Source organism: Dipodomys spectabilis, unplaced genomic scaffold, assembly GCF_019054845.1.
Source record: "Dipodomys spectabilis isolate Male_0828 unplaced genomic scaffold, ASM1905484v1 ptg000504l, whole genome shotgun sequence".
Classification (NCBI taxonomy): domain Eukaryota; kingdom Metazoa; phylum Chordata; class Mammalia; order Rodentia; family Heteromyidae; genus Dipodomys; species Dipodomys spectabilis.
Window position 1 is genome coordinate 3,727,501 of NW_024871181.1, and position 12,807 is coordinate 3,740,307.

General features: G+C 56.6%; 1 protein-coding gene across 1 annotated transcript in view; it reads left to right on the plus strand.

Moving 5' to 3' along the window:
- Igsf21 (immunoglobin superfamily member 21) overlaps positions 1-12,807 on the plus strand; it is a 182,063-nt gene that overhangs the window by 139,470 nt on the left and 29,786 nt on the right. The window contains exon 4 of the mRNA XM_042669785.1: positions 11,255-11,373. Within this exon, the coding sequence (XP_042525719.1) occupies positions 11,255-11,373 (119 nt within the window). The remainder of the gene's footprint in view (positions 1-11,254; positions 11,374-12,807) is intronic.

The following is a 12,807-nucleotide window of genomic DNA, read 5'->3' on the forward strand; positions in this document are numbered from 1 at the left end:
GAGTCGGGAGAGACTAAGTGAAGCAAATCGGGCCAGGAGAAGAAAGCGGTTTCCATGGCAGCAGCTGGGGCCAGGAAAGAGAGGTCTGGAGGGGAGCGGGCAGGGCTTGGGGCCTGCAGATGGGGGGCACAGGGACAAAGCGGGGTGCGACAAGGGAGGAGAGGTGAGTTGAGGGGGGCAGAGCCAGAAGGGCCAAGATGGACAGCAGGCCAGAGCCTGGCTTGGTGGGGGTCGCCACCCCAGACCTTCTCTCAGCCAGGGCCCTGGTCACTGACTTCTTAGATCTAGGCTCTGTGTGCGTATGGGGTGGGGAGGGAAGTTATGAGGCCTTCCAAGGTGACCTCTTGGGTGCTTTGAACTCATGACTCAAGAGTTTGTCACAGCCAGGTACCAGTAGCTCACACCTGTAATCCCAACTACTCAGGAGGATCACAGTTCAAAGCCAGCCCAGGCAAGAAAGTCCAGAAGACTCTGATCTTGAATAAACTACCCCCCAAAACAGCCAGAATTGGCACTGTGGCTGAAGTGATAGAGGGCTACTAGCCTTGAGCAAAAGAAACTCGGAGACAGCACCCAGGCTTGAGTTCAAGCCTTAGGACCCATACTAAAAAAAAAAAAGAAAAGAGTTGTTGTAGTTGTGAGGGAGAAGGCCAGGCTCCCTTGGAAGGCCTGTCCGGATCCCCACAGTGCTGGGAGGAGCTCGGGGTGGGGGATGGAAGGCCTCCTCCTGACTCCTCACCCTGCCCTGCCAGCCCAGAGCTGCACCTCCCAAAGGGCTTCTAAGCCCAGGAGAAGGTGCCAGGTCTCATGCTCAGATATTTATCTAATGGAAGCCATTGGTGGGGGGAGGGGGGGAATGCCTAGAAGAAGAGCTCCGGCTACTGGGAGGAAGGGAGGGAAGGGGACAGGACACAGGTGACAGCACAGTGTCCAGCTCAGCATTGCCCTCCTCTCCCTCCCCTCCTCTCCCTCCCCTCCTCTCCCTCCCCTCCTCTCCCTCCCCTCCTCTTCCCTCCCCTCCTCTCCCTCCCCTCCTCTCCCTCCCCTCCTCTCCCTCCCCTCCCCTCCTCTCCCTCCCCTCCTCTCTCTCCCCTCCCCTCCTGTCCCTCCCCTCCTCTCCCTCCCCTCCTCTTCCCTCCCCTCCTCTCTCTCCCCTCCTCTCCCTCCCCTCCTCTCCCTCCCCTCCTCTCCCTCCCCTCCTCTTCCCTCCTCTCCCTCCCCTCCTCTCCCTCCCCTCCTCTCCCTCCCCTCCTCTCCCTCCCCTCCTCTTCCCTCCCCTCCCCTCCCTCCCCTCCTCTTCCCTCCCCTCCTCTTCCCTCCCCTCCTCTCCCTCCCCTCCTCTTCCCTCCCCTCCCCTCCCTCCCCTCCTCTTCCCTCCCCTCCTCTTCCCTCCCCTCCTCTCCCTCCCCTCCTCTCTCTCCCCTCCTCTCCCTCCCCTCCTCTCCCTCCCCTCCTCTCCCTCCCCTCCTCTTCCCTCCCCTCCCCTCCCTCCCCTCCTCTTCCCTCCCCTCCTCTTCCCTCCCCTCCTCATGTCCCCTCCTGCCTCAGCTCAGTGCACGGGCAAAGGGGGAATGTCCCAGGCTGGGTACAAAGGACACCACACAGATGTGGCAACCAGCAGGCCTGTGATCCTTAAGAGGCAGGGCCTGGACAAGCATTTTGTTGTTGTCGTTTGCTTGTTTGTTTGTGGGTTCTAGGGCTTGAACTCAGGACCTGGGCGCTCTCCCTAAATGGTTTTTACTCAAGACTAGCACTCTACCACTTTGAGCCACACCTCCACTTCTGGTTTGGGGGTGGGGGGGTGTTCATTGGAGATCAGAGTCTCATGGACTTTCCCACCCTGGGCTGGCTTTGAACCTCAGTCCTCCGACCTCATTCCACCCCCGACCAGGAGGACCTAGGATTACAGGCGTGAGCCACGGGCGAGCACCGGGCTGGAGAAGGCTCTGCTCCAAGTCTTGTGTGTGTGTGTGCTGAAGCCCAGACCTGCCACGCAGGAAATCAACCGCCTGCTCCCCTCCCTGAGGCCTCATTAACTAAACTCCTACGCAGGAAGGGAGGCTGAGGGGATGACCCCGCGGGGAACCACGCTGTCACAGGCCACTGTCTGTCTGCCGGGCCCGTGTGCTCCCAGAGCAGAACCATTGACAAAGCGCTATGTGCACTGGGCCCATCCAATTCCCCTAAAAATCCATTACTGCCCTCCACATTACCGACATCCCCGCTCCCTCCCTCCCCGCTTCCCCCCCACCCCGCAGAGGGGGGCTGTGAACATCTTTCCACATTCATCATCCCAGTCCTCCTCCCCCTCCTTCTCCTCTCCCTCCCTCCCTGGCTTCCTGTCTCCTCTCCCCCTCCCTATCCCTTTCTCTCCCTCTCTCCTTCTTTCCCTCTCCTCTCCCCTGTCTCTCCCTTTCCCTTTCTCTTCCTCTCTATTCCTCCCCCCCATCTCCCCAGGTTGCCAAGTCTGGCCTTGAACTACCGAGTTCAGGTGATCCTCCTGCCTGAGCCTCCTGAGTAGCTGAGACTACAGGTGTGCCCAACTCTGCCCAGACACACACTGGTAACTTCATGTGTCTTTTTTTTCCCCCTCTATTAATTAGAATTTTTGCCAGTTTTCTTCAGCAAGTATATAAGGAGGAAGGGGAAGGGAAGCCATCTCCTGGCCCCCATAGGAGAGTGACTGAAACAGAGCCAGAGACCCAACTTGGCCATGCTGCTAGGCCTTTTTCCTATTTGGCTGGGGAGAAGTTGGACCCAAAGTCTTTAGCTTTGTGTGATCAATAACAATAATGATAACAGTAATAATAACAATACCAGCTATATCTGGTTCACCCAGCCCCTGAGTCATCGAGATTGTCAACCACCATGACCCCAGTCTCAGTGGCACAGAACCAGGCCCGGGTCCACCTGGGTGTGAGAGTGTGGCCACACCGTCTCCCAGTGGCCAGGCCTCAAGCCTCTCCTGAACACCTGCACACCAGGTGTGTCTGCTGGGTCCCTCGGTTAATCCAGGGCCACCAACTGCCCTGGTTTGTCTGAGCTGGGGGCTTTCTGGAACTTGGGACTCCTGGTGCTAAAACTAGGTGCATGTTGGACCCTCCCCCCATGCCAGAGAAGCGGGCCTCACAAAACAGACACGTAGCTGGGTCACAAGGCCACGGAGGCCCTGTCAGCCACGCCCAGAGGTCCACGGAGTGTGGCAGAGGCCGCAGGTGGCAGAGTATGGCGAGCTCTGTGGGGGCCAGCTGTTGTCAAACAACCAACTTCCATCCAGCGGTGCCATGCGTCCCGGCCGCTGGTGCTAGTACTGGTGCTTGAACTTGGAGTTGAGCACTCTTGCTTGGATGTGTCATGCAATGCTGGCACTCTGCCACTGGAACCATGCCGCCGCCTCCTGTGCTGGTTAATTCGAGATAAGAGTGTCATGGACCTTCTTTCCTGGGCTGGCTTTGGATCACGATCCTCCTATCTCAGCCTCCTGAGTAGCAGGGATTGCAGGTGTGAGCCACCGGTGCCCCGCATTATTCCGCTTATCCCCACTTCCATTGCTCTAGCTACTGCTGTTTAGGCTGACAAGTGAGCCCTGAAGTGTAGAGATTCTGGGGTCAGAGCCATAAAGCAGGGTTCGCTAGCCGTCAGCAGCCCTATGTATTATCTAGGAGCCAACTGGCCACCCTCAGGCTCCACCCCAGGCAGACCACTCAGATACCCAGCTAATTCCTGGGCACATTCAGAGCTGAGCGTGGACCCAGCATCTCCCTGAGTTCTCCCATCCCAGAATGAGCCTAAATCCATACCCACCCCCACCCCTGCTTTCCCAGACCCGAGAGTCCCCCTCAGAGGCTCACATGTGCAGCCCCTCTGTTTCCTAGGAGGGTCATTAAATCACTTAGATCCTCTGAGGCAGCGGGGGTGGGGGGGATGGGGACAGGGAGCAGCCAGGGCCTGCCACTCGGGTGCACACCTGAGCTGCCGAGCCAAACACGCTGATCCGAGCCACGCCCAGCTTCCAGCTGCAAATTATACAGGAAGAGGACGAGAGCATAGGATGCACACACACCCCACTCCCTACACAGAGCAAACCTTTTCTGTCTTATTAACAAACACTCTAACAGTACCCAGGGCGGCCCGAGACTTTACAACCATTTTTATGAGCTCTGCCTGGCGGCTGTGGCCCCGGGTGGCCCCTGTTGGTCTGCCGGAGTTTCCCCAGCATCAAAGGACATGACCCTGAACCTGGCTGGGACAGCAGGTGTTTGGAGGAGGGAGAAAGCAAAGCCTGGGAGATGCAAAACAGAAAAGCTTCAGGAAGTCACCCTGGGGAGGCCCCCAGCAGGGATGGGCGAGGGGCGGCAGGGCCCTGGCGCTGGGCGCTAATAAGATTGCAGGAGGTGTGTTTAACCTACTTGTGAGAAAGAGCTCTTTCCGGCCCCTGAGCGGCTCTGTTTCCACGCGAACAATGCTTACACAATCGAAAGGCTTTCTGGTCTCTTCATTAAAAGCAAAGCCTCAAAGGACCCGTTGCTACCTGAGCGTTGGCAGCGCGCGCCCCAGAATGAGGCACTGAGTGTAAAATGAAGACGTTTGAATTACAAACTGCTTTTTTTTTTACATAGGAGAGATGACATGAGCCAAGCCCTGCAGCGTCTCCTTCTTCCATGGATGGCCGTATTTCGGCCAGAGATGCTGTGGCCACACAGCGTTTTCCTGCTCCCCATCTGGCCCATGCTTCTTCCTTTCTGGGCCCCCACCCTACCAGATCCGAGCCTGCAAGACAGCCGGTTAGGGCCCTGGGGCCGCCCACCACCCCACCTCCCACCATCCTGTCTGCAGGATCCTGGGGGTGGAGTACAAGGTCACTGGTAGCAGGAGGGTAGAGAGGGCTGGGTGGCTAGCAGATGGTGGCACAAAGGAAAACGGATGCAGACCAGAGCCGAAGTGTGGCATGGAGAGAAGGGGACATGTAAGAGCCCCATGGTCTCCTCTACTGGAGAAAGGGGTCAGAGGAGCCCACAAAGAAGTCCAGAGCCCCTCCCCTCTCCCAAGCTCTTTGGTTTTTGCTTTTCATCAGGAACTGGGGGTCCAATGGGCTTTTTATTTTTTGGCCAGTCTTGGGGCTTGAACTCTAGGCCTGGGCACTGTCCCTGGGCTCCCTTATTTTGCTCAAGCCTACCCCTCTACCACTTGAGCCATAGCTCTGCTTCTGACTTTTTCTGAGATGAGTTGGAGATAGGGGTCTTACAGACTGCTGCCGGGGTTGGGTTTGAACCGTCATCCTCGGCTCTCTCAGCCACAGCTTTTCTCCCCTTTGCACACCAGGGTCCAGCAAGGCTTGTCATGTGGTGTGGAGAGTCACGGGGGAGGGAGTCTTTAAGACAACAGCTCCCCAAGCAATATGGACAAACAGGCAGACAGACGGACAGACAGACACCAGGGTGGCCTGCAACAGTCCCTTCAGAAGACCGCTAGGCCCTGCCAGAGCCCGGCCACGCCGTTCCTCTGTGCTTGCTTACTGGAGGGAAACGAAATCACAGGCCCACACATCTGCACAAGTCCACAGGCATGCACACGCGTCCACCTGTGCTCACATGCATGCATGCGTGTTGACATGGCTGTAACAACACTGACTACAAACCAAGTACCCATTGGCAGTTGAATGAACAAAAATATGGCATGACCACGCAATGGGATGGTACCTCCACGCAGCAGGGTGGAGCCCCTGTAATGTGTAACCTGCCAGCGTGGACAGCCTGCCGTTTGTGGATGGCACCTTGTCAGAGCTACAAACAGAATTCTAAACATGACAGACACAAAAGGCAAGATTTGCAGGAGGCAACGAGACTTGAGGTTGGCTCTGATGCCTTTGACATTGAGAGGGTTCTTCAGGTCCATCCTGCTCCCTCTAAGAAGGAGGCCGGGCCTGTGCAGACCCACGGACTATCAGGTGACTTTCCAGTGTTGCCATTGGAATATACTGTTTTGTCTGTCTTGTCTCATTATACGCTCCACACTGAAAACAGCACCTGGAGTGTGGTAGGTTCTTAATAATTGGTTTACATTTTTTTCAAATCAATTAATGACATAGGAGGAGAAGAGGACCCGCGCCTCCAAGCACACCGGGCTTGGCTTGCACGCACTCATTAGCTTAGGCTTTGTTTCTCTGCAAAAGTCAGATATTGGATGTCTTTACTGTGCAGCTGAGCAGCCATGAGCTCGGCACCCATCGACTGTTCCCTCCGGCCCCGCCTGGCAGGAATCTCAGGAGAAAGACAAAGACGGGAAGGGAGGAAAGGGCGGGGAAGGGGCTGGAGAGGACACAGAGGCCATCCAGGCTCGCCCTTCGGGAGGAAGCGTGTGGCCTCGGTACCCGGAAAGGAGGCAGGCAGCACGGCTCAGAAGACAAACATGGCCAGGAAGCAGGTGCCAGAGAGTACACGTGGATGGGGCAGGACCAGGGAGGGGCGGGGAGCTTCCCGGGCTGTGACCCCCATTGAGCTGGGGCTCGCACCAGGGTACCCGCCTGTGCAACCTCAGTCATGTTACCTCTTCTCCCGGGCCTCCGTTTCCTCAGTTGTACTTTTCTAGGATGTGCTTTACATAATGCTGTGCGTGGGACCATGTTCCTCTGGGCGGTAACAGGATTGAGTGTGACAAGGGGTGGGGGAGGGAATTCAGTATATATAATACCCCCTTCTATTCATCTCTATACATAATAGTGCCAGGAGACAGGCATTGTCACACTCATGTACCGGATAGAGAAACTGAGGCTCTGAGAAGCCAGAGGATGCTTGTCCAACATCACAGCCAGCTGTCTGTAGAGCTAAGAACAGCTCCTAGATGCCAATCTGGGCTGTGTTCTTGGGTCTCATTTTTACCACAGATGCCCATGGAGGTGCCTGCCACATGGCCCGGCTGCTCCCTTGGGCTCCCAGGGCCGAGGCATCCGTCCTGGTGTGTCCTGATATTCCCAGCAGGTGAATGATGTGCTCCCAGATGCTCCCAGACAGGTGTAGCTGGGCAATCAAGAAAGCCTGCCTGGAGGAGGTGGTCCCCTAAGGGCACCGCCCACCGCTTTCTAGTGGAGTCCCTATCCAGTCCACTGCTTTCTAGTGGAGTACCTATCCTGTCCACCGCTTTCTAGTGGAGTACCTATCCAGTCTACCACTTTCTAGTGGAGTACCTATCCTGTCCACCGCTTTCTAGTGGAGTACCTATCCTGTCCACCCTGCACCCACCAGCTCGGAGCTTGGATTATTACTTTTAATTTTCCTATTCGTCCCCTGAGGTGATTGTGACAGGTAACAAAATTCAAAGCTTATAGAGAATATCACGTTGGGTTTGTTTTTTTTTGGGGGGGGGGGTTGTTGTTTGTTTGTTTTGGTCGTTCATGGGGTTTGAACTCAGGGCCTGGGCGCTGTCCCTGAGGTCCTCAGCTCAAGGCTAGCACTCTACCACTTTGAGCCACAGCGCCACTTCTGGTTTTCGGGTGGTTCACTGGAGGTAAGAGTCTCACAGAGCTTTCTGCCCTGGCTGGCTCTGAACCTCTCAGTCCTCAAACCTCAGCCTCCTGAGTAGCTGGGATTACAGGTGTGAGCCTCCAGCTACCCGGATGATGACATGGTTTTCTTAAGTGCACAAAGCAAGACTGGGACTGAGCTCTTACAAATCAGACATCCTTCAAATCTGTGCTTTTAGTGATTACACTAAACCATGAGGTTTGCCCAGTGGATGGAGCAAAGGACACGTCAAGCAGAACCAACAGCCTGGGCACAGGCATGGCTAGGGGCGGGACCAATCCTAACTATCACTGTATCAACTCCAGCCCAAGCCCACCACCCAGACTCAGCTGTGGGGCGAGGCACACAGTAGGTGTAAACACTGCTGCGTCCTGATGGCCCAGCCTTTGCCTGGCCTCACCTGCACAGAGGGCTGCACGGCAGCAGGGGGAGCAGGGCCAACCTGCCCAGCTCTTCTGCTTTCAAAAACACAATTACTCGCCCTCCAGGGCTGCTGCTGCTGTTGGCAAACTCCAGCCGCTAAACTGTATTACAGCGATCTCTGCAGAAACCTTTACAGTTATTAATAGTTTATTGATTGCCGTCCATCGCCGATGGGAGGTGGCCTCCTCCCCCAGCCTCCCAGGTCCCCGCTGGTCCCTGCTGCCCGTGTGCATACGCGTGGATCGATGTCTTCTCCTGGGGAGGGGGTCAGGCTGCTTTGTCCATTTCAGGAGCCCACAGTGGAGACGGGGTCCTGGGGTCCGAGAAGGCACTGAGAAGAGGTGGGCAGTCCAGGCCAAAAGCTGTTCCCTGGTGGAGCAGGATGGAGGTGAGGCTGGAATCTGCTGGGCTAGCCTGGACTGCAAGGTGGTCCTGAGAGGAGAAAGGAGGCACACAGGGTCTCTGTTGCCCTGGCTACTTTCCCCTAATTCTAAAATGATCTGAAACGACCATTTTTAAAGATGGTGTCTTACGAAAGCATTTCTTGGGACAGGAGGTGTGGCTGCAGAGGAGGAAGGGCAGGTCTGGGCTCGGGAGGTTGGGATAGGGATCCTGGTGTTCCTGTGAAGAGCAGACAGAAGCCTTTGAAGGGGTGTAGGGGGGCGGGATTCGTTCATTTACATTTGAAAAGATCTGGATTGTTCTTGTCGAATAGCTCGGGAGGGGACTGGCAGGCTGGGAGGAGGCTGGCAGGCTCTGAGACTCCCGGAGTGGGAAGCACCAGCTGCGAACCAGGTGGGGGGAGGGTGGCAGTGATGGTGGGGGGATCTGAGGGAGGCTCAGGATCTGGGGGGCAGGATGGGAACCCCCGGGGGCTCGCATTGAGTGGGGGAGACTGTCAAGGAGGTAGTGACTTGGCCAAGGTGCACATGGCTGTTTGGAGGAAGTCAAGTAGGAGGAGCGGTAGTCTGATCTGATTGTGGGGAGCCCCCTCCCCCCGTGGGGAGGCTGTGCCAATCCAGGTGTCCCCTGAGCCGCCTCCGATGCCACCTGTGCCGTCTCGCCCACACATCACCCGAGCACATTGCTTGTGTTTCTGTCAGCTGAGCGTGTCATTGGAGCAGTGATTCCTCAACTGTCACCGTGTTGATGTCACAGCCGCACACCTGCGCCTGCCAGCTGTGTATGCACACACACACACACACACACACACACACACACACCCCTATGTGGCAGCGTTCACTATTCTCCAGTGACATCACCTAGAAGCCTGCCAGCCACACGTGTCCCCTGAGCCTTTTTCATGCCTGCTCTCCGTACCCCAGGGAAAGACACTCACGCACACATGTCACCTCTGTGTCAGACACCCTTGTCTCCTGAACGTGTCACTCCGGGTGACAATCACTCAGCAGTGGTGTCCACCGAGGAGACCACTTTTCCAATCTAGCTGGGTTCTAAACAAAGAAAATGGCTCCCCAGGGCGGGTGTGTATGGGGGGGGGTGGGAGGAGGGTAGAGACTCAGTTCTTGGCTGTCACCAGCCTTCTTCTGAGCTGAGTGGAGGCGGATGACATCTTCTCCACCAGGCCTTGGAAGACAGTCTGTTCTTCAGCCCTGGGTGACAGTAGGTAGACCAGATGTCAACCTCTGTGTAGTCTATGTAAATGAAGATGTTGCTTATGTTAATGGGCACCAGGTGGGGTCAAGGGGAGGGAGGCAGGGGAGGGCTGGCTCAGTGAGACCGCATGGATGAAAGGAGGCTGGGAGCCTGGGGTGGAGGTGGGTGGCAAGTTTGGGGGGGGGGAGGCTTGGGGGACAGTGAGTCACAAGAAAAAAAGGAGCTGGGACCCAGCACAGAGTCTTGAGTGAAACTGCTCAGCAGAAATAGATGGAAGCAGGGAAAACTGGGAGGGACACAGCCCTCGAAGATGGCACCGGCGTGGGCTGGAACCTGTGGGGCCACCCAGGTTTCCCCAGCACCCGCAGGCCGAGGCCCCCACCGCCCACAGACATGCTCAGATCTTGCCTAGCAGGAATTCTGACCTTAAGGTGCATGGCTGGCCCATGGTGACCCCCCCAGTCCTGTGCATGGCCCCTGCATTCAGCCTTGGCTGCACTTCTATTTTATTTATTTGTTTGTTTGTTTATGACAAGAGAGAGAGCCACTTCCCTAAAGTCCCAGGGGCTACAAATGATAGGAGCAGAATTTTAACTCTGATCTCTTCCACATAGAAGGCAGGAGGAAACAGTCCTGCATCCATGTCCCCACAGGGAGGCAGATCATACTGACTCAGCCCTGTCTGACCCTACACCCTGTAGAAAGATCTAGAACCAGGAATCCACAAACTGAAGCCGATGGGCCACATCCAGACCCTTGCCTGTCTTTCCTACAGGGTGTGAAATGAGAATGCTTTCAACATTTGTAAACGTGTGGAGGACAGAGGGGAAAGCCAAGACATATTTTGTGGCACACTGACCATCATCAGAAATTTAAATCTGGTGGCCTTTTATTTGAGCACCACCGTGCCGATGGGTTTGTACCCCATGGCTGGCTCTGGGCTATGTAATAAAGACAGAGGTGAGAAGTTGCTATGGAGACCACAAGCATCCTCACTTCCTGGCTTTCTAGAGGGAATGTTACAGGGAAATGTATGGGTCTGAGGACCTCAGAGGTAGAACTACTACTGGCCCTCAGTCCAGGCTCCCACAAGCTTACTCTTCGCATGCAACTTGGGGGGAGCTGATTGGCCTTCCTCCTCCTTGTTCATTAGACAGGAAGCTCCTTGTGTGCAGGAATTTGACCGTGTTTCTTTTCAGTGTCCCCAGGGCTGGGTATAGAGTGACAGCTTAGCATTGTGAAGGCAGGAACTCAGATTCCCTATGTAAGAGTGGGGGGAGGGAGGGTTGTGCCTCCGTTTCCCTGCTTATGAAATGGGAACCATCCATCCCTTCATGGATGGTGGCCATGAGGAACGGGTGGGGCGAGGCTGCCCTCTCCCCCCATGCTCAGGGCAGCTGCTCCTGACATCTCTCCACTCAGTGAGTAGGCCTGGCCACCAGCCTGGCAGCAGCTACTGCTCCAGGAGCCGCTGGGGCCACAACCCCCCTGTATGTGGTGTCCTACGCAGAGCCTGGGTGCGGTTGAAGCACCGTGCATGCTCCCCCGCTTCCCGGCCCAGTACACAGTGTGTGCGGGCCACAGTGTTAGGCTCACGGGACCCTGTCCAGCAGGTACTGGATCGGTTGTCTGGGAGCCTGCCTCCTCGGTACCACCCCCATGCCCACCTCATCCCGTCCTCTGCCTCCTCACAGGCTGCCCGAGGTCCGGATCTCAGACAACGGCCCCTATGAGTGTCACGTGGGCATCTACGACCGTGCCACCAGGGAGAAGGTGGTCCTGGCCTCAGGAAACATCTTCCTCAACGTCATGGGTGAGTGCAGGCCTGGCTCCGTGTCCCAGGACGGTGGGGCGTGTGTGTGTGTGTGTGTGTGTGTGTGTGTGTGTGTGTGTGTGTGTGTGTGTCTGTGTGTCCTCAGACTGCCAGCCAGATGCCTGCTCCTGCCAAGTGGCAGGGTGAGGTGGCTGTAGCTGTCAGGCCTGGCCCCAAGGGTCTCCTCTTATGGCCTCTTCTCCTCCAGCCCTGGAGCCCTGAGTTGTGAGGGTACCACAGGCTTGGCTTAGTGATGCCCACGGGCCTGGTGCATGGATTATCAGGAGTGAGAGGTGCCCCTCAAGCAGCAGACCTTGGACTGGGGACACTGGTCTACTGGACCATTCATAGACCACCCACCTCGAGGCCCCGAGACCCCACCCAGGCTCAGGGAGGCACAGCCCCATGCCAGCAGCTGTGTGACAGATTCCGTGGGGGTGTCAGCGGGGCCCCGGGCCCAGGGTGGTGGCTCAGTGCTCCCATGGAGCAAGGACAGCCCAGGGCACCCCCTACCCCTACCCAGAAGGGTGAGGCAGCATTGCAGCTGCGATGTGTTCCTGATCGGGGAGAAGAGCTGTCACCTCCCAAGCTCCTCCTCCCCCCCCTTCAGGGGTGTTGGAGGTTCCAGGTGATGATTGGAAGTGAGCTGGACTGGGTGTTTGGCTCCTGAGTGTCTCTGCTTATGCCCCTGTAATATGGGGTAACAATACTCTGTCTAGGGCATTCCTCTGTGGCCTCAGAAAGACCCCCCACCCCTACCCCCACCCCCAGCTGTCATGTTCTTGCTGAATGTCTCTACCCTCTCTCCGCGTTTTCTGATTTCCTTATCAAATAATATTTACCAAAGCAACAAAGCATGCTAGACCCTGGCGACCCTGGCAATCTATGTGAACAAGCCCTGACCTGAGGGAAACGGCCTTGCTTGCCAAGGCCAGACCCCCAGGGGACATTGATCCTGCTGCAGTGGTGGCACTGGTGAGGGGTTGTGGGGTGTGAATCCAGCTTCCCAGTGGAACGGTGACATCAGCATGGGGGTGGCCATGGGCAGCTCCCTCCCCTTCAATCTGCATCATCAAGCAGGGGTGATGTCATTGGGGGCGTGGCCAGGTGGGCCCTTCCCTGCTTCTAGTCAGTCTGCATAGACTGCCCAGAGGCTTGGGCACCATCATTAGCTCATCAGCTACCTGTGCGCGCGCCAGTTCTGGGCCTTGAACTCAGAGACTTGCATTCTTCCTTAACTTTTTTGCTCAAGACTGTTGCTCTACCACTTGAGCCACACACAGCTCCACTCCCAGGCTTTTGGTGGTTAAATTGGAGATAAAAGCCTCACAAGAACTGCCCACCTGGGCAGGCCTCAACCCTGATCCTCGACTTACCTCCTGAGTAAGTAGGATTACAGCTGTGAGCTACTGGCACCCAGCAGGCATGGACTTT